The following is a 22,527-nucleotide window of genomic DNA, read 5'->3' as shown; positions in this document are numbered from 1 at the left end:
CAACACATTTAAATACCGATGTCTACCCTACAAGAGGGGAAAGACAGTTAAATAAGTAATTCCAATATAACGTAAAGCATGCTAAGGAAAGTATCAGAATTTTTAACACGAATCCCATGCCTAGGAAAAGGGAGTCTATGAATGACTACTTTCCAGAAAAAGTGATTCCTGTACAAAAAAGCTGATGTGTATTTTATGCAAAGGAATGGCAGATACAAAAATCTGAATGCAAGAAACCATGTCCAAAAAGGCAAAATAGGGAGTTCCCTGGTGGCTCAGTGGCTCAAGGATGCAGTATTGTCACTGCTGTGGCTCTGGTTACTGCTGTGGCATGGGTTCAGTCCCTGGCCCAGAAACTTCACAGCAAAGCACAGCCAAAAAACAAAAAAATGAAAAACCGATTGTGTACTGCACACGTGAAGAGGAAATTAATAGCAGGTTTTATTTTTAACTTCTAAAATGGTTGCACCTGCGGCATATGTAAGTTCGCAGGCAAGAGACTGAATCCAAGCCACAGCTGCAGCAATCCCCAATCCTTTAACCCAGTGTGTTAAAGGGATCAAACCTGTGCCTCCACAGAGACCCAAGTTGCTGCACTCAGATTCTTAATTCACTGTACCATAGCAAGAACTCCAGGCAGCAGTTTTATTGGAAGTGTTTTTCGTAAATATGGAATTTGGATGAGCAGAAAACCAGCACCACAAAAATTAGGAAAGCATGTGCCCTTCCTGCACAATAACCTATTAAACATTAAGATTATAAGAAAAATATTCGGGGAGATGAAGAAACTTCTTGAGGATAAATCTATAAAAACAGACAACCCTACTGGTTTTTGCAAGAATCATGAGCTTACAGATGAAGTTCATAATTTTTACTGTGGTAGCAGATGTTTACTATTGAAAAAGAACAAACCACCACCTCTTCTTAAGCAAAAAGATTATTCAGGAGTTCCCGTCGTGGCTCAGTGGTTAACGAATCCGACTAGGAACCATGAGGTTTCGGGTTCGATCCCTGGCCTCGCTCAGTGGGTTAAGGATCTGGCGTTGCCATGAGCTGTGGTGTAGGCCGCAGGCGCGGCTCGGATCCCGAGTTGCTGTGACTGTGGTGTAGGCGGGCGGCTACAGCTCCGATTAGACCCCTAGCCTGGGAACCTCCATATGCCACAGGAAGCGGCTCTAGAAAAGGCAAAAAGACAAGACAAAAAAAAGAAAAGATTATTCAAACACCCAACATAACCTTTTGAACATTTAAAGAAATAAGAAAACAAAAGAACTCTCAGATAATTACTATATAAGCTTCCTATTCTTTAAAAAAGAAAAAAAGTTTAATTAGCTTAGAAAAAGCCCAACACACACATTCTCTTCCTCTTTCTCCCACATGGAACTGAACAGAACAAGTGTCATAACAGAAATCAAGCGTAACTTGTATTTACCTCTCTGCCTGTAAGGATATGTCTTGCCAATTTCACTTTTGCAAAATTCCCCTTGCCGATTGTTTTCAACAGCCTGTAGTTTCCGATGTGAGGTTGTTCATCTGCACAGGAAGCGATAGAGTTTCTACACCGAGCTCCAGAGCGCCCAGTGCGAGAGGTAACTTCTTGCCGCCCATCTCCATGCGACGTGTGCTACAACATAACATATAACAAAGGTAAGGAAATGAGAGAATCATGGTATTTGGCAAGTTTTAAGAGCCTTTAATTGAAGTAATAAAACCTAGCTGCTTTAATTTTAACCCCAATGTGTCTAGCACTTTAAGTTGCCCACATGACATAAATTTATGAGGAAAACAAAAGAATGCTGAGACAGAAACACCAAGTGTTGAAATCAAACAGGTGTTCAGAAAGAGCTATTTTGTTATGTGGCTGTAGCATAAAATAGGAGAGAAACAAGACTTCCTTCAGTCACAGAATTCAACTTTTCCATATGCTATTAAATGTACCAGCACATATTATGCTTAGCACACCTTGTCAAACCGGCAGAACAGCTAATATCACCATTCGTCAGATGAGGATAACTTTGAGATTTATTTATGGCCACATCACCTATGAAAAATCTAAAGAGTAACCTGACTCCCAACTTCTTTCTAAACTATGCTGCTAACGATTTCAAACAATGTGTTTAAAGGAACTGCCAGACTCTGGGGCTCTTTATAAGCATTTGTTGAAGAGATGAATACAGTGCTCAGTATGCTCCGTGAGGGTAATAAACCAAATCATCTATGTCTCTAACCATATGAAATACAAAGGTGCTAGAGTTACAAACGCCTGATGCGTGCAGTTCTGTACTGCAAGCAGCCAGCTGCCTAGTGCTTCCTTTTTCCATACATGTGCTCAAAGGATGCCAAGCCTCACCGCCTACCTTTCCTGGCTGCCAACTCCTTCCTGCTCAAGGAAAGCTTCTCACTCTCAGGACACTCACACACTTCCAACCTCCTTCATTCTCTTCTTTTTGTCCAGGAAAATTTCCCTTTTTTTATTTTCTTAATTTTTTATTTTTAGGGCCCCATCTGGGGCATATGAAAGTTCCCAGGCTAGAGGTCGAATCAGAGCCACAGTTGTCAGCCTACGCCACAGCCACGGCAATGCAGGATCCAAGCCACATCCGTGACTTATACCACGGCTTGCAGCAATGCCAGAGTCTTAACCCACTGAGTAAGGCCAGTGATCAAACCTGCATCTTCATGAATACTAGTCAGGTTCTTAACCCCCTGGGCCACAAGGGAACTCCCTCCTTGTTTCTTATGCTCTCTTTCCCTCTCTCCCCCCACCCCAACCAGTCTGACAAAACAAGCCTGATTCTAGGTGATCAACATAAGAAAGTATACTTTGTAACATGTTAATATCAAGGGAAAAACAAGTATCTTTACAGGGAAAGCTTAGGAATTTGTGCCATCAACCCTCAAGCCTTCAAAAGATGTCCCTTTCAGAAGGTCCACATTAACTTTCATTTACTTTCTCATTATCCTCTTAACCAAATCTCTGTCTCTCATGTACTAAGTTTGGGGATAGGTTCTCTTCTGTTTTTTTCAATTATCATATATAAAATACTACATTGAAAACAACAATTTCTATGTGTTTTACTATAAACACATACTATTTAGGTTAAAGAGACTTTTAGGAGTTCCCGTCGTGGCGCAGTGGTTAACAAATCCAACTAGGGCAGGAGTTCCCTGCCCTTGCTCAGTGGGTTAACAATCCGTGAGCTGTGGTGTAGGTTACAGACGCGGTTCGGATCCTGCGTTGCTGTGGCTCTGGCATAGGACAGTGGCTACAGTTCCGATTCGACCCCTAGCCTGGGAACCTCCACATGCCGTGAGAGCGGCTGAAAGAAATAGCAAAAAAAAAAAAAAGAGAGACTTTTACAAATTGGTTACAAGATTAGTTACAAATCTAAGCAATTTTGTGTTACAAATCTAAGCAATTTTGTTCCTATAACAAAGAGAATTCTAATTTCCAAACTTTGGCAAATAATCTATTATAAATGAGGACTTGCTGATTAAAGAAAAAACTATAACAACAACTAAGTTACAACACTAAGGCTTTACACAAAACAGTTCTACTTGGTTGTATACAAGATGTGCAACTGCAATCTAAGGTTTGTACATCAGCTGAAGAACAATTTTAAAAGATCTTGGTAACCATGTTTGTTATATGTTTATTTCCAAGCTAGATATAAGTTTCATAAAAACTGGGACTGGTAATTTATTCTTCCTTAGATCTTAGAACAGTAGTTGGGGAGTTCCCACTGTGGTTCAGTGGTTAATGAACACAGCTAGTATCCATGGGGACGCAGGTTCGATCCCTGGCCTTGCTCAGTGGGTTAATGACCGGCATTGTCATAAGCTGTGGTGTAGGTTAAAGACCCCGAGTTGCTGTGGTGTAGGCCGGCAGCTATAGCTCCAATTCAAACCCCAGCCTGGGAACCTCCCAGGCTGCAAGTGTGGCCTTAAAAAGATAAAAACAAAACAAAACCAAAAAACAGTAGTTGGCATGTGACGGGTACTTACTAAATATTGGAGGAGGGGAGGGATGGATTGGGAGTTTGGAATTGGCATATGCACACTGTGGTATACCAAATGGATGGTCAACAGGGACCTACTGTATAGCACAAAGAACTCTACTCAATATTCTGTGATGACCTGTATGGGCAAAGAATCTGAAAAAGAATGGATTACATGTGTATGTATAATCGAATCACTTGGCTATACAGGAGAAATTAAAACGTTGTAAATAAATTATACAGCAATAAAATGGTTTTTTGTCTTTTTAGGGCCACACCCATGGAGGTTCCCAGGCTAGGGGCTGAATCAAAGCTGCAACTCCCGGCTGACACCACAGCCACAGCAACACCAGGTCCAAGTCATGTCTTGGACCTACATCACAGCTCACAGCAATACCGGATCCTTAACCCACTGATCAAGACCAGGGATTGAACCCAAGTCCTCATGGATACTAGTCAGGTTCATTAACTGCTGAGCCACAATGGGAACTCCATGTACTGTCATAAAAATTTTTTAAATGGAGCATTTCCGTTGTGGTGCAGCGGAAACGAAACTGACTAATATCCATGAGGATGTGGGTTAGATCCCTGGCCTCGCTCAGTGGGTCAGGGATCCGGTGTTGCCATGAGCTGTGGTGCAGGTCACAGACACGACTTGGATCCTGCATGGCTGTGGTGTAGGCCAGTGCCTGCAGCTCCAATTCAACCGCTAGCCTGGAAACTTCCATATGCTGTGGGGGTGCAGCCCTGAAGAGCAAAAAAAAAAATTTTTACAATAACAAATTTATACTACTTTTCCTGAACAGAGCTTTGTCCTTCTTCTTTTTTTTTTAAATAATTTATTTTCCCACTGTACAGCAAGGGGGTCAGGTTATCCTTACATGTATACATTACAATTACATTTTTTCCCCCACCCTTTGTTCTGTTGCAGCATGAGTATCTAGACAAAGTTCTCAATGCTATTCAGCAGGATCTCCTTGTAAATCTATTCTAAGTTGTGTCTGTGTCCTTCTTGTAAAACGTAAGACGTGTGCCTACACAACCTTTCTAATCCTTAAAATAACAAGCCGCCTCCTTAAGATATGGACAAGTTTTTCACGTTAAAAAAAAAAAAATTGTGACAACACACAGCTATCCCTCAATATATTGTGCTTTAGAAGTATTCACAAAATCAAAATGCACTTTTTTCTTTTTCTTTTTCAGGCCACACCCAAGGCACGTGTAGTTCCTGGGATAGTGGTCCAAGCGAAGCTCCAGCTGCCGGCGTAGGCCGCAGCCACCGCAACGCCAGATCGGAGCTGCATCTCCAAATGCCACAAATGCATCTCAGGGCAGCACAAGATCCTTAACCTACCAAAGGAGGGCAGGGATTGAACCCACATCCTCATGGATACTAGCTGGGTCCTTAACCCACTGAGCCACAATGACAACTCCTCAAAACTCACTTTTGAAAGCAGCTGTGGAGAAGATGGAGCTGTGGGATTAAGACGGAGTAGAAGGACTGGAGCTCATTTTCTCTCATAAAAGCAACAAAATTACAACCAACTGCTGAACAACCTTCAACAAAATACTGGAAATCATCAAAAAAGATATCCTACTCCAAAAGGCAAAGAGGCCACATCAAGACAGTAGGAGGGGAGTTTCCACTGTGGCGCAGCAGGAATGAATCTGACTAGGCACCATGAGGTTGAAGGTTCAATCCCTGGCCTCGCTCAGTGGGTTAAGGATCTGGCGTTGCTGTGAGCTGTGGTGTAGGTCACAGACATGGCTCAGATCTGGTGTTGCTGTGGTGTAGGCTGGCAGCTGTAGCTGATTGGAACCCTAGCCTGGGAATCTCCATATACCGCAGGTGCGACCCTAAAAAAGCAAAAAAAAAAAAACCAAAATAAAAAAGACGGTTAGAGGAGTGATTACGTGATATAAGCAACCCCATACCCATCAGGTAGGTGGCCCACAGACTGGAAAGTAACTATATCGCAGAGGCTCACCCACGGGGGTGAGAGTTCTGAGTCCTACCCATCAGGTTCCCACGCCTGGGGATCTGGCATTGGGAGGAGGAGCCTCCAGAACATTTGGCCTTGAGGATCAGTGGGGCATGTATGCAGGAGCTCCACAGGACTAGGGGAAACAGAGACTCCACTCTTGAAAGGCACACACAGGCTTTCATGTGCACTGGGTCCCATGGCAAAGCAGAGACTCCATAGGAATCTGGGTTGGACCTGCCTGCAGTTCTCAGAGGATCTCCTGTTTTAGGGGGTGACTATGTCTCATTGTGGGGGAAGGACATTGGAGGCAAAGGTCTCGGGAATAATCATCAGTGGGAACTCCTCTAGAGGGGGCCATTTTGGAAAAAATCTGGCCCCACCCATCAGAGCTGAGAAGCCCCAGGCCAAACAACAAACCAGGTATGAACATAGCCACTTATCAGCAAACAGGCTGCCTAACACCCCCCCCCAACACACCCCTCACCCCCCACCATGGTACACAGCTGCATCCACACCCAGAGACAAAGCCCCACACACCAAGGGATAAGAATCAACTCCACCTACCTGTGGGCAGAAACCAGTCCCTCCCATCAGGAAGCCTGCAGCAACCCCCACCCCCCCAAAACCAACTTCGGCCACAAGGAGGGCAGACATCATAAGAGAGGCTACAACTCTGCATTTTCTGCAAAAAGGAGACCACACCAAAAGTCTATATAAAATGAAAAGGCAGATAATTGATTCAGATAAGGGAATAAGAAAAAAACCCAGAAAAACACTAAGATATCTGGCGATCACCAATCTCCATGAAAAAGACTTTAGACTAATAGCAAGATCTTGGAAATTAAACTGGAGGCAAAAATTGATAAATTACAAGAAACACTGAACAAAGAAATAGAAGACTTGAGGATTAGGTAAGCAGAGATGCATAATACAGTAACTGAAATAAAAAATACATTAAAAGCGATAGGTAGCACAATACAGGAGGCAGAAGAAGGAGTCAAGGAGGTGGAAGACGGACTGGTGTAAATCACTGATGTGGAACAGAAGAGAAAAAAGATTGAAAAGAAACTAAGACAGTCTGAGAGAACTCTGGGACAATGCTAAATACGCAAACATTCGTATTATAGGAGTGCCAGAAGGAGAAGAGAGAAAGGGCCAGAGAAAACATCTGAAGAGATAATAGCAGGAAAGTTCCCTAACTTGGGAAAGAAATCACTCACTCAAGTCCAGGAAGCACAATGAGTAGCATATAAAATAAACCGAAGGAAGGACACCCCCCTGGACACATGTTAATCAAAATGACCAAAATTAAAGACAGAGAAAACACTGAAAGCAGGTTGGGAAGAAACAAATAACATACAAGGGAACCCTGACAAGGCTATTGACTGATTTTTCAGTAGAAACTCTCAGGCCAGAAGGGAGCTGCATGATATACTTCAAGTGACGAAAAGAAAAACCTCCAACCAAGGAGCTCCCGTAGTGGCTGTGGGTATGGCCCTCAAATGAAAAAAGACAAAAACAAACAAACAAAAACCCTCCAACCAAGATTACACAGTATGACTCTCATTCAGATCTGAAAGAGAAATCAAAAGCTTTACAGACAAGCAAAAGCTAAGATAATTCAGCACCACTAAACCAGGTTTACAACAAAGGAGCTTCTCTAGGTGGAAAAGAAAAGGCCACAACTAGAAACAAAAACATTATAAATGACAAGGTTCACAGGTAAAGGCAAACACATAGTAAAGGTAGGAAGTAATCCACACACACATTTGCTACCGAAACCAGCAACCATAGAAGAGGAGGAACAAATGCAAGACACTGGAAATGCATTTGCAATTAAGAGACCACCAAATTAAAACAGGCCTACCTCAGGAGACAAGAAAAACCTCAAATAAACCACCCAGCTCTACACCTAAAGCAACTAGAGAAAGAACAGACAAAACTCAAAGTTAGTAGAAAGAAAGAAGAGAAATCAGAGCAGACCTGTACTCTGAAATCTGTAAGATGCTGATGAAAGAAAGTAAAGATGACACAAACAGGTGGAAAGAGATATAGCATGCTCTTGGATTGGAAGAATCAATACTGTCAAAATGAGCATACCACCCAAGACAATCTACAATTGAATCCAATCCCTATCAAATTACTAATGGCGTTTTTTTTACGTAGCTAGAATTTTTTTTTGCTTTTTTCTTTTAAGGGCTGCACTTTCAGCATATGAAAATTCCCAGGCTAGGGGTAAAATCAGAGCTACAGGTGCCAGCCTACACCACAGCCATAGCAATGCAGGATCTGAGTCGTGTCTGCAACTTATACCATAGCTCAGGGCAATGCTGGATCCTTGACCCACTGAGCAAGGCCAGGGATCAAACCTGCATCCTCATGGATACTGGCCAGATTCATTTCTGCTGTGCCACAACGGGAACTCCCTAGAAGAAAACACTTTCAAGTTTGCTTGGAGGCATGAAAGACCCAGAATAGCCAAAGCCATCCTGAGAAAGAAAAATGGAACTGAAAGGATCAGTCTCCCTGACTTCAGACTATACTACTAAGCTACAGCCATCAAAACAGTATGGTACTGGCCCAAAACCAGAAATACAGATCAGTGGAACAGGATAGAAAACCCAGAGTTAAACCCATGCACCTATGACCAACTAATCTACAACAGAGGCAGCAAGAATATACAATGGAATGGAGGAGTTTCCATCGTGGTGCAGTGGAAACGAATCCAACTAGGAACCATGAGGTTGCTGGTTCAATCTCTGGCCTTGCTCCATGGTTAAGGATTCAGCATTGCTGTGGCTGTGGCATAGGCCAGCAGCTAGAGCTCCAATTAGACCCCTAGCCTAGGAACCTCCATGTGTCTCGGGTGCAGCCCTAAAAAGACAAGAGACAAAAAAAGAATATACAATGGAGAAAAGACAGTCCCTTCAATAAGTGGTGCTGGGAAAACTGAACAACTACATGGAAAAGAATGAAATTAACACACTGACTAACAGCATACATAAAAATAAATGCAGAAAGGAGTAAAGAACTAAATATAAGACTGGATACTATAAAACACAGAGGAAAACATAGGCCAAGCACTCTCTGACATAAACCATAGAATATCTCCTCAGATCCGTGTCCTTGAGTAATGACAATGAAAACAAACAAACAAAAAAAATGGGACCTAATTAAACTTAAAAGTTCTTGCACAGCAAAGGATACCTTAAACAAAACAAAAAGAAAACCCACAGAATGGAAGAAAATATTTGCAAATGAAGCAACTGACAGGGGATTAATCTCCAAAACATATAAACACCTCCTGCAGCTCAATACCAAAAAAACAAACCACCCCATAAAAAATGGGCAGAAGCTCTAAACAGGCAATCCTCCAAAGAAGATACAGTGATGGCCAAAAAACACATGAAGAGATGTTCAATATCGCTAATTATTAGAGAAATGCAAATCAAAACTACTATGACGTTACCACCTTATACCATCCAGAATGGCCACCATCAAAAAGTCTACAAACAATAAATGCTGGAGAGAGTGTGGAGAAAAGGGAACCCTCTTACACTGTTAAGTTGGAATATAAATTGGTACAACCACTATGGAAAACAGTATGGAGATTTCTTGAAAAACTAAGAACTACCATTTGATTCAGCAATCTCACTCCTGGGCACCTATCCAGAGAAAACCATGACTCAAAAAGATACATGTATCCCAGTGTACACTGAAGCACTATATACAATAGCCAAGACATGGAAGCAAACTAAATGTCCATCCACAGACGAGTGGATAAAGATGTGGTACATACACATAGTGAAATATTACTCAACCATAAAAAGGAATGAAATAATGGCATTTTCAGTAACATAGATGGAACTATAGATTATCATGCTAAATGAAGTTAGACAGTGAGATACAAATGTCGTATGCTATCACTTACATGTAGGATCTAAAAAAGGGATTCAATGAATTTATTTGCAGAAAAGAAAGTGACTAACAGACTTTGAAAAACTTATGGTTTCCAAATGGGACAGGTGGGGAGGGGGATGGGCTGGGTGTTTGGGATGGAAATGCTGTAAAACTGGGTTGTGATGATGGTTGTACAACTATAAATATAATAAAATTCACTGAGTTTAAAATAAACAAGAAAGCAGCTGGGCAGTTATTTCATTCACTGAAGGAAAAAGAAAGATTGGATAATCTGTGGTTTTAAAAACTCTTAGCAAATTGGAATATAATGGAACTTTCTTTTTTTTGGTTTTGTTTTGGTTTGGTTTTTGTTTGGCAATACCCATGGCATGTGGAAATTTCTGGGCCAGGGGCCGAACCTTCCCAACAGCAGCAGCAACCCAAGCTGCTAAAATAACAATGTTGGATCCTTAACCCACTGTGCCATCAGGAAACTTCCCGGAACTTTCTTAATATGGTAAAAATCACAGGACTAAAACCTTTAGCAAAAAATAAAAATAAACTTTAGAATCATTTCTTTTAAGATAAAAAATAAGACAAGGCTACCTGTTATCACTACCATTATTTAACATAACAATGGACGTCATGGCTAATACTTTTTAAGGAAAGAAAAAGTTATAAAATATGAGAATCACAAGGAAAGAGAGAAAAATATCATTATTTGTAGATGATATGATCTAGCCATAAACCAAAAGACTTGGAAATACCGCTGGAACACGAGAGAGTATGGCAAGCTGCAAGATCAACCTATAAAAGCAGTTCTCTAAGAGTTTCCATCGCGGCTCAGTGGGTTAAGAACCTAACTAGTATCCAAGAAGATGTGGGTTCAATCCGTGGCCTCACAGTAGGTTAAGGATCCGAGTTGGCGCAAACCGTGGGGTATAATGAGCACACAGCTTGGATCCCACGGTGCTATGGCTGTGGCAGAGGCCAGCAACTACAGCTCAAATTCTATATGCTATAGGTGCAGTCCTAAAATATAAAAAAATAAAACAGTTCTCTACAACAGTAGTAACTTACTACAAAACTTCACTAAAAATAACTGTTCATAATAGCAACAAAAACTAAAAAGTAGGTAAAAAGTAACTTAAGTACCAAGACTATATAAGCACTCTCTGGAGAAAGCTTTAAAATTTTAATAAAAGACATAAAAAATACTCTGAATAAAAGAGAATTCCAGAGTTCCTGTTGTAGATCACCAAGTTAAAAACCCTACAGAGAGTCCACAAGGATGCGGATTTGATCCCTGGCCTTGCTCAGTGGATTAAGGATGCTTAATGGCCTCAAGCTGCCGCATAGGTCACAGAGGCAATTCAGATCCCCCACTGTCAGCTGCAACTCCAATTTGACCCCTAGCCCGAGAACCTCCATATGCTGCAGGTGCAGCCTTAAAAGGGGGGGAAAAAGGGAGTCCCCAAAGTTCCCATCATGGCTCAGTGGAAACATATCTGACTAGTATCCATGAGGACACAGGTTTGATCCCTGGCCTCGCTCAGTGGGTTAAGGACCTGGTGATGCCATGAGCTGTAGTAAAGGTCACAGATGCAGCTTGGATCTGGCACTGCTGTGGCTGTGGCACAGGCCAGCAAATGCAGCTCCAATTCGACCCCAAGCCTGAGAATCTTGATAAGCCACAGGTGCCGCCCTAAAAAAAGGGGGGGGGGGAATTCCATGCTCTTGAAAAATAATTATATACATTCTATCCAAATTAATCTTTCAGTTCAATGGGATCTCAATTAAAATTCCTAGCCAATAGGGAGTTCATGCTTGTGGCTCAGCAGAAACAAATCCAACTAGTATCCATGAAGGTACGGATTCGATCCCTAGACTCGCTCACTGGGTCATGGATCTGGTGTTGCCCTGAGCTGTGGTATAGGTCACAGACGCAGCTCAGATCCAGCATTGCTGTGGCTGTGATGGAGGCTGGCAGCTGTAGCTCTGATTCAAACCCTAGCCTGGGAACTTGCATATACTTGCAGGTGAGGCCCTGAAAAAAAAAGTAAAAAAAAAAAATTTTCCAGCCAGTAGTTTATGAGTAATTTTTTGGGGAGTGCTGCAACTGTGGCATGCAGAAGTAGCCTGGCCAGGGATTGAACTCACCACACAGCAGCAACCTGAGCCACTGCAGTGACAACACCAGATCCTTAACCCGATGAGCCACATGGGAACTCTAGTTTATGAGTATTTTTAAACTTACTCTGAAGTATACATGGGAGTTCCTGTTGTGGCTCAGCAGAAACAAATGTGAATAGCATCCATGAGGACGCAGGTTTGATCCCTGGCCTCACTCTGGGTTAAGGATCTGGCATTGCCGTGAGCTGTGGTGCAGGTCCTAGATGTGGCTCGGACCCTGCCTTGCTGTGGCTGTGGTGTAGGTCAGCAGCTACAGCTCTGATTCGACCCCTAGCCTGGGAATCTCCAAATGTCTTGGGTGTGGCCCTAAAAAGCAAAAAAAAAAGGAGCTTTAAAAAAAGCTCACAAAAAGGCGATCAAGGTTAAAACCAATGACAACACACATCTCCATCACTGCACTCTAAAAGCATGCACTGACAAGAACACAGCATCTTTTCCGTGGTATCATTGCCAAAGAGATATTACCTTAATCTAATTTTGAAAAAAAATCAAACTTAAATTGTGGGTTCTCTGATCAGAGAGCTGAAAAAAGAACCCTGAAGAAAAACTTGTGAAAACTCAAACAGGTTCTGCAGTCATCATTAACAGTATCAGACCAACGTTAATTTTCTGGTTTTCATAAATGTACCACAGTTATCTAGGTATTAACACGAAAGGAAGCTGAGTGAAAAGTATACATGGACTCTGTACCAATTCTGCAATTTTTATCTTGGTCTAAAATTATTTCAAAATAAAAAGGTCGATAAATAGACAGAGTGCAACATACCACACAGCCACAGAAATTTTTAAAGAAAACAAAACCTATGGGGTTTTGGCACAACAGAAAAACAGACCAATGCATCAAAATACAAAGCTAGGAGTTTCCATCATGGCGCAGTGGTTAACGAACCCAACTAGGAACCATGAGGTTGTGGGTTCGGTCCCTGCCCTTGCTCAGTGGGTTAAGGATCTGGCGTTGCCGTGAGCTGTGGTGTAGGTTGCAGATGCGGCTCGGATCCCGCATTGCTGTGGCTCTGGTGTAGGCCGGTGGCTACAGCTCCGATTAGACCCCTAACCTGGGAACCTCCATATGCCGTGGGAGCGGCCCAATGAAATAGCAAAAAGACAAAAAAAAAAAAACACAAAGCTAAAAGACATGAACATGGGAGCTTCTGTCGTGGCACAGCGGAAGCAAATCCGACGAGGAACCATGAGGTTTCGGTTTCGATTCCTGGCCTCACTCAGTGGGTTAAGGATCCGGCATTGCCATGAGCTGTGGTACAGGTGGCAGATGCGGCTCAGATCTGGCGTTGCTGTGGCTGTGGGGTAGGCTGGCAGCTGTAGTTCCGATTAGACCCCTAGCCTGGGAACCTCCGTATGTTGCGGGTACGGCCCTAAAAAAAAAAAAAGAGAGAGACATGAATGTATGATAATGTAAGATACAATAAAAGCAGTCCTACAAACCAGTGGGGAAAGGATGCACTACTGAGTAGAGAGCAGTGGGAAAAGTGGTTCGGTGTATCAGCCTATAGAGAAAAAACTAGATCCCTCTCTAAATCAATTTGCAAAAGGCGGTCAGTCTCCCTTTTAATATAGAGGGATAAAAAACCTACATGTGGAGTTCCTGTCATGGTGCAAAGGAAACGAATCCAACTAGAAACCATGAGGTTGCAGGTTCGATCCCTGGCCTCATTCAGTGGGTTAAGGATTCAGCATTGCCATGAGCTGTGGTGCAGGGCGAAGACTCAGCTTGGATCTGGTGTTGCCATGGCTGTAGTGTAAGTCAGCAGCTGTAACTCCGATTAGACCCCTAGCCTGAGAACCTCCATATGCTGCAGGTTTGACCCTAAAAAGCAAAAAACAAAAAATACGAACTTACATGTGAAAGCTGGATGATAAAAGGTTAACATGAAATGTAAGTGAATATATCCTTGTGACCCAGGTATTTAAGTAAAACTTCAAAACCACAATCACAAGGCAAAAGTTTATGTTATTTATACCAGAATTAAGGCTTTCTATCCAACATAGGCATTACGATTTTTTTTTTTTTGCTTTTTTTTGGGGCGCCACAGCTGCAGCATAAGGAAGTTCCTAGGCTGGGGGTTGAATAGGAGCTACAGCTGCCAGCCTACACCACAGCCATAGTAACACAAGATCCAAGCCACATCTGCAACCTGCACCACAGCTCACAGCAATGCAGGCTCCCCAACCCACTGAGCAAGGCCAGGAACTGAACCTGAGTCCTCATGGATAGTAGTCAGGTTTGTTTCCTCTGAGCCACAACAGGAACTCCCAACAAAGGCATTATAGAAAGATGATAGAAGATACAGGCATTAAAACCTACATCAGATTTAATATCTAGAAAATCAAGGAACATCTACAGATCAACAAGGAAAAAGACCACCACCAGAGAAAAAGGGACAAGAGGAAAACAGAAATTTACAGAATGCTCTCAAATAAGGAAAATTAGGAAAGCTGGATAATTCTAAATGTGGTAGGAACCAGAGATTTAAAAAATCCCTGTGCACTACTGGTGGGAGTGTGGAGTGATTTAACCATACAGAAGAGCAACCTGGCACTATCTGACATTTCCTGTCATCCAGCAAGTCCACTCCTAGCCTCACATCCCCAGCTCAAGGAGATATGTACAGTCACTGTTGCGGCGGAAGGGAGTTGGAGGCACTGTGAATGTCTGCCCCAGTAAGGAGACAGGTAAAATGGGATAGACTCATACCAGAGTGCTATGCAGCAGTTAGTAGCAACAGATCCAAGCCACATCTGCGACCTACGCCACAGCTCACGGCAATGCCACATCCTCAACCCATTGAGCAAGGCCAGGGATTGAACCAGCATCCTCACAGACACTATGTCGGGTTCGTTAACCACTGAGCCACAAAGACAACTCCTGATAACACTAGTTTGTACAGCTGAGTTTATAAAAATATTTCCAAGAATATGGTTAATAGGGAAGGGGGTCTATTACTGTTCATATCCAAAAGTTCAGTCACATTGGTTTCACTTGTAATAAAATACTTATTACTGGTATAGCCGGTGAGCTATCATAATAACGAAAAACACCAAAAAGTTTACTTGCCTGATCCTCAAAAGAATAAGTTACAAATAAACTGTGTCTATAGAAAACTGACTCTGTAGCTTTTGACCAGTTAATTATACGCTAAGCACTTATTAAGTAGCAGGCACTACAAGACAATAAAAGAAATAGAAAAGCATGGTGTCAATCCTTGAAGGTGCCATAACCTACCTGAAGGGCTAACACAGGGAACAGTAACTCAAACAAGGGACAATCCTTGCCCCAAGAAAAATCAGAGCGCCAATACTCCAAGCACCATCTGACAGCTTTGTGAGCTACATATATAATTTTCAATTTTCTAGTAATAACATAAAAAACAAACACAAAAAGAAATAGGCTAATTTTATTAACATTTAATCCAATATATTCCCAAATGTTTCAACACATAATAGAAAAAGGGTAAGATTTTGGGAGTTCTCTTGTGGCACAGCAGGTTAAGGATCTGGCATTGCCCCTACAGTGGCTTGGGGTCATTGCTGTGGCACAGTTTCAACCCCTTGCCTGGGAACTTCCACATGCCAAAGTTGTAGCAAAAAAAAAAAAGTAAGATTTTACATTCCTTTCTGCATACTGTCTCTGAAATCTAGTATATATTTTATACACACAGAACATCTTAATTTGGATTAGCCACATTTCAAGTGCTCAGTAGCCACACATGGCTCGTGGCTACTGTACTGGACAACGCAGCTCTAGGCACTCAGAGGATCCGATCACATCTGGGCGAGATGAATGAAAAAGGAGTCTAGAGGTGAAGAGAGTCTGAAGGACAAGTAATAGAGTTCTAATAGGAGATGAAGACAATTTCAAACCAGGCACCAGCACAAGGAAAGCTTAAAAAGATGTTGCGGGGAGGGCGGACCAAAGGCCTCCCTTAACCTACAGGTCTAGCCAGTTTCATCTCTCACAACTCATGCACTGCTAACACTGGGGGGGACAGCTTTAGTCCCCTGACATCAAGATTGCTGGCAACTTCTTATTTTTATGTTCTTGACTAGGCTGTCACTCTGTCTTATGCTCCCTTGCTTAGCTAATTCCCACACTAAAGTACTTGACTATGAGCTCTCTGAGGGCAAGAACTGTCTCACCTCAGTGCACAGAACCTGTGCCAGCAGGTATGAAACTGCTGAGTAAATAAACATCCAAGGAGAACTCTCTGGCTCTAAAGTTAAGTTATAGGTCAAGAGAAATCGCAAAGCGAGAAATATGGGTCAAGAGCTTTGACTATTAAACCAAGGACTTTAGATTATCCAGTTTTGGGGAATAATACTACAAAAACTATCCCAAGAGGGAACTCACATTCATAGAACCCTCATCACAAAGAGGTGCAGCTGGGGCAACACCGCATCCCTGCCACATCTGGGACCTACACTGCAGCTTACAGCAACCCTGGACCTTATCTCACTGGAGGCCAGGGATCAAACCCACATCCCCACAGGGACAACATCGGGTCCTTAACCTAAGCCACAGTGGAAACTCCTGGAAGGGCTTATTCTTATAATACCCTATCAGGTCATTACCACCATCAATCCCATTTTAAAGACGAGGTAACTAGGGCATGAAGTTAAATAATTTGTCCAAGGTTACACAATAAAATGTTAGGTCAGATTATAAACCCAAATAAGGAGTTCCTGTCGTGGCACAGCAGAAATGAATCTGACTAGGAACCATGAGGTTGCGGGTTCAATCCCTGGCCTCGCTCAGTGGGTCGAGGATCTGACGTTGCTGTGAGCTGTGGTGCAAGTTGCAGATGCGGCTCAGATCTGGTGTCGCTGTGGCTGTGGGGTAGGTCGGCAGCTACGGCTCCGATTAGACCCCTAGCCTGGGAACCTCCATATGTCTCGGGTGCGGCCCTGAAAAAGACAAAAAAACAAAAACAAGCAAACAAAAAAAGAATAAATGGCAGGGAGTTCCCTCACGGCTCACTGGATTAAGGATTTGGTGTCACTGCTGTGGCTCTGGTTACACCAGCAGTACGGGTTCGATCCCTGACTTGGGAACTTCTGCAGGCTGCAGACAAAGCCAAAAAAAAAAAAAAAAAGAGTAAATGGCAGAGTGATACTATACAGCTTAAGAGGCTAGGTCATAAAAGGCAGGCAGCTTCTGTCTTGTTTGTCAAAACACCAAGCCACCTCAAAAGTCCGATCACACTGGCCTCCATGCAGGAGAGGCCCATATAAATGGCTCTGGCCAAGAGTCCCAGTTGAGGCCAGCACTTCAACAGTATCTGCCAAGGTGCCAGATACATGAGTGAAGAAAGAGTCTAGGATGTGGATATTCCAGTCCAGCTATTCAAGACCCCCCAGCCTTTCATGAGTCCCCCAAACTGAAGTCCCAGACATAATGGAGCAGCAACAGGCCATTCTCATTTGAATTCCTCATACAAAGTCTCTAAGTATAAGGAAACGGTTGTTGTTTTACACTACTGAGTGGTGGAGTGGCTAGTTCCACAGCAATAAGAAGAAGGACAACTATACAGTAAGCAGGAAATAAATGTTAAGCACCTGACCTAAGTTAACAAAAATGGAAAAGAAATGAGAAATACATTACCATGGTATGTAGAAGGTTCTTCATCACTCAATATCTTTAGTGTCTAAAAGGCAACCTCCTTTTAAGAAAAGAAAATCTAAGTTCCTTTAGTCTAGTCCACTTGTAAAGCTAATATATGCCTACGGGGATCAAGGAAGGCCTAGGACAGGAAAGGGTACACAAGAGAGGAAAACAAGGAAAGAGGTGGAGACAGTGTGAGAAAAGAAAGTCACCAAAAACACCTCGAATGCCTTCAACAACAAAAGCGCTCGCCCAGTTGAAATTATTCTTCTGGACAAAGAACGTAAGGCTAAAGGCAGAAAGCTGAGGTTAGGAAATGGTTCTCGGTCTGCTCCTCTCCAGGATTCTCATTCTAATCTGTTACAGTAGTCGATGAGGTCATAAAGGTAATGATGACAAAAAGAATGGGGTTATATAAAATTATGGACTAAAAACCTGAGTTCCACTTACTCACACTTTATATTAAATTCTCCCAATGCAGTTTTTCACTTAAAATGTCCATAATACAAACCCCACAATATTTAACCTCCATCCAAAAGCAAATGCCTAACTATTAGCAAGAATTACAAACCACCGCAAGCTTTGTTCAAACTTCAACTTTATAAACACTAAAGATGGAGTTCCCACTGTGGCGCAATGGAAACAAACCCAAATAGTATCCAGGAGGATGCAGGTTCGATCCCAGTCCTTGCTCAGTGGGTTGGGGATCTGGCGTTGCTGTGAGCTGTGTGGTGTACGTCGCAGATGCGGCTCGGATCCCACGTTGCTGTGGCTGTGGAGTAGGCCAGTGGCTACAGCTGCGATTCGACCCCTAGACTGGGAATTTCCATATGCAATGGGATCAGCCCTAAAAAGCAACAACACATAAATAAACAAACACTAAAAATCCCAGGTAACCCACAGAAACAATGCCTCATCTAGTCTATATAAGATTGTATAAGACTAACTATGGTGAGCAGCTCAGGTGACTAAAGTTCAGTGCCCAAGAACTCTAACTTGAAGAAAAAGTTGGGATTTCCCCCAAAAAAGTCCTTTTCTTCCAGTGCCAACTTCTGCCCTTTCAATCACTGTACAAACAGGTACACATGGGTCAGCACACAACCCCTTATTACTACTTGCAAACTGACTCCAAGCGCATTCTTTACATTCCTGCAGAGGACGACATTAAAGCTGGGAGATGCCCAAGGAAGAGATGTGTTTACTCCTCCTCGTTTTTTATTTTTTGTCTTTTTGGGGCCGCACCTGTGGCATATGGAGGCTTCCAGGCTAGGGGTCAAGTCAGAGCTGCAGCTACCAGCCTACACCACAGCCACAGCAACGCAGGATCCGAACCACGTCTGTGACCTACACCATAGCTCACGGCAACGCCAAATCCTCAACCCATTGAGCAAGACCAGGGATCAAACCCTCATCACCATGGATGCCAGTCAGTTTAGCTAACCGCTGAGCCATGACTGGAACTCTGCTCCTCATTTATTTTTAAAAATTTAAGGAGCACCCATTGTGGCTCAGTAAAAACAAATTCGACTAGCATCCATGAGGATGCAGGTTCAATCCCTGGCTTCACCCAGTGGGTTAAGGATCCAGCATTGCCTTGAGCTGTGATGTAGGTAGCAGACACGGCTCAGACCCCTTGTTGCTGTAGCTGTGGTGTAGGCCAGCAGCTGCAGCTCCAAGTCAACCCCTAGCCTGGAAACCTCCATATGCCAAAGGTACGCCCTAAAAAGAAAGAAAGAAAGAAAAGAGTAGCCTTGTTTCACACATGAGCCAACTATAATACATGGACCCAAGATGGAGTCTAATTTGAACAAAGTGTTAAAAAAGTAGACAACTGAGGAGTTGAACACCAACTGGATTTTTTTTTTTTCTTTTTTGGTCTTTTTAGGGCTGCACCTGTGGCATATGGAGGTTCCCAGGCTAGGCATTGAATCAGAGCTGCAGCTGCCAGCCTACGCCACAGCCACAGCCACAGCCACACAAGTTCCAATCTGTGTCTATGACCTACACCACAGCTCATGGCAACACTGGATCCTTAACCCACTGAGGAAAGCCAGGGACTGAACCCGCATCCTCATAGATACTAGTCGGGTTCATTAACCACTGAGCCACGAAAGGAACTCCCCAACTGAGTATTTGATATTAAAAAAATTATGATGGGAGTTCCCACTGTGGCTCAGTGGGTTACGAACCCAACTAGTATTCACGAGGATGTGGATTTGATCCTAGGCCTTTTGTAGTGGGTTAAGGGTCCAGTGTTGCTGTAAGTCGTGTAGGTCGCAGACGTGGCTCAGACCCCACGTGGGTGTCCAACCCCTGCTTGGGAACTTTCATATGCCACAGATGCAGCCCTAAAAAGCAAAAAAAAAATTATAATAAAGGGAGTTCCCATTATGGCTCAGCAGGCTAGGAACCTTACGTTGTCTCTGTGAGGATGCACATTTGATCCCTGGCCTGGCTCAGTGGGTAAAGGATCTGGTGTTGCTACAAGCTGTGGCATAGGTCATAGATGAAGATCTGGTGTTGCTATGGCTGTGGCACAGGCCTCAGCTGTAGCTCCAATTCAATCCCTGGCCTAGGAACTTCCATATGCCACAGGTGTGGCTGTAAAAAGAAAAAAAAATTACGACAAAGGAATAGGATTATGATTACATTTTTAAAAGAAGCTTTATCTCTTCTAAAAGTTTAGAGATGAAGTGATGTGATCTATTGAACTTGCTTCTTAGAGAGAGAATAAAATAAGACTGCTCACTGAGCTGTTGAGTACCTTTCGGGGGGTAACTCTACACCAGGGTTTCCCAATCCTGCCATTATTGACATTGTGGGCTAAACATTTCTTCGTTGAGGGGACAGGGCTGCTGTCCTATGTACGGTAAAATGTTTAGCTGCCTTCCTGGTCAGTAGCAACCCTTTTCAGGTGTGACAACCAAAAATGTCTATATATGTGTGTGTATGTATGTGTATGCATGTGTGTGTGTGTATATATATATATTTTGTATTTTTAGTGCATCACTCGCGGCATACAGAGGCTAGGGGTCTAATCTGAGATGTAGCCGGCCTAGCCATAGCCACGCCAGGTCCAAGTCGCGTCTGCAACCTACCTAGTTGGATTCGTTTCCGCTACACCAGGACAAGAACTCCCCAAAATGTCTATAGACATTGTCAAATGTCCATGAGGGGGAGGGAGGGAACAGCGAAACCGTCCTCAGCTGAGAACCATTGATAAATACTTACTAAATTCTCTCTAATTTGTTTGAAATTTTTCATGACAAAATACCTTTAAGTCTTATTTTAATCACGCTCTGTGTAATGGTACAACTACATCTCCCTAGTTGAATAATCAGTACATAGTTTTTTTGTTTTTTTTTTTTTTTCAGGGCCACACCTGTGGCACACGGAAGTTCTCAGGCTAGGGGTCAACAGCCACAGCAACACCAGATCCAAGCCACATCCGTGACCTACACCGCAACTTGCTGCAACACCAGATCCTTAACCCACTGATCGAGGCCAGGGATCAAACCTGAATCCTCACAGACACCAGTCAGGTTCTTAACTTTCTGAGCCATGACAGAAACTCCAGCACATAAGCTTTTCAGAAACAGTGTGATACACAAAAAAGCAAAAAGAAATGAGATGGAGATCCAAGGCCTAGTAGAGGTGATGCTGCTAAATAGCAGTCAGTCACAAACAGTTCCTGTCACCTGAGTGTCAACATTCTCATTAGGTGAGAACATTATGTCTAGTCCTTCTAAAGTTTTTTTTTTTTTTTTTTTTGCTGCACTCTCAGCATATGGAAGTTCCCTGGGCCAGCGATTAACCCACTCCACAGCAGTGACAATGCCAGATCCCTAACCTGATGAGCCGCCAGGGAACTCCTCCTTTTGAATTTTAAAATAGAGTAGTGTACCAAGATGTAGATATTGTTCTTCCTATAAATTATCTGCCTTTTATTATTCTTGATGTATAGGCAAAATCTTAGCACAATTACATATAATTACTTAAAATTTATATAAGATTCCTAGGCTAGACAGAACACTAAATCAACTATAATTGAAAAAATAAAAATCATAAAAAAAAGATTCCCAGGCTAAGCAAAATGGAGTCTTTTTACAAAATATAAAGACAAAGCTGTTCATCATATCAGCCAAAATGCTCAACTGGTGAACGAATTAAAAAACTGTGGTTCACCCTAACAATGAGTCCCTTACTACTCAGCAATAAAAAGGAATGATAAACACACAAACCTGAATAAATCTCAAAAGTATTATGCCAAGTAAAGGATGTTAGACCCAAGATTATATGCTCTTTGACTCTTTTTTTTTTTTGCATTTTAGGGCCGAACCTGAGACATATGGAAGTTCCCAAGCTAGGGGTCAATTCCGAGCTACAGCTGCTGGCCTATGCCACAGTTACAGTAATGCCAGATCTGAGCTGCATCTGTGACCACAGCTCACAACAACACCGGATCCCTAACGCACTAAGCAAGGCCAGGGATCAAACTCGCGTCCTGATGGATACTCGTCAGATTCGTTACTGCTGAGCCACAAGGGGAACTCCCACTTTGAATCCATCCATCTATTTTTGGTCTTTTTAGGGCTGCACCCACAGCATATAGAGGTTCCCAGGCTAGGGGTCTAATCGGAGCTACAGCCGCCAGCCTACACCACAGCCACAGCAACTCAGGATTCCAGCTGCGTCTTCGGCCTACACCACAGCTCACGGCAACCCCGGATCCTTAACCCACTGAGCAAGGCCAGGGATCAAAACTGCATCCTCATGGATGCCGGTCAGATTCAATTCCACTGAGCCATGACGGTAACTCCAACTCTGACTCCAT

At 43.0% G+C, this 22,527-nt stretch overlaps 1 protein-coding gene across 25 annotated transcripts in view; it reads right to left on the bottom strand.

The window, feature by feature from the left end:
- The window catches only part of MARK3 (microtubule affinity regulating kinase 3), a 110,588-nt gene that overhangs the window by 84,816 nt on the left and 3,245 nt on the right, over positions 1-22,527 (bottom strand). For 23 of the 25 annotated variants that reach the window (XR_014811382.1, XR_014811381.1, XR_014811384.1 and 20 more), the window contains one exon: positions 1,433-1,624. Coding sequence is in view for 16 of the 25 variants with exons in the window: in XM_021081588.2 (XP_020937247.2) it covers positions 1,433-1,624 (192 nt within the window). In the remaining 9 variants the exon portion in view is untranslated. Of the gene's footprint in view, positions 1-1,432; positions 1,625-22,527 lie in introns of those variants that run through there. The other 2 variants (XM_084970216.1, XM_084970217.1) reach the window with 1 other exon arrangement.

The sequence above is a fragment of the Sus scrofa genome, chromosome 7 (genome assembly GCF_054392235.1).
Source record: "Sus scrofa isolate SSC_HxYL_T2T_F1_AM1 chromosome 7, Sscrofa_HxYL_maternal_Yorkshire_Landrace_v2.0, whole genome shotgun sequence".
NCBI classification, from domain to species: Eukaryota; Metazoa; Chordata; class Mammalia; order Artiodactyla; family Suidae; genus Sus; species Sus scrofa.
Note: the sequence above shows the minus strand (reverse complement) of the source record. Positions and strands in the feature narration are given on the sequence as shown.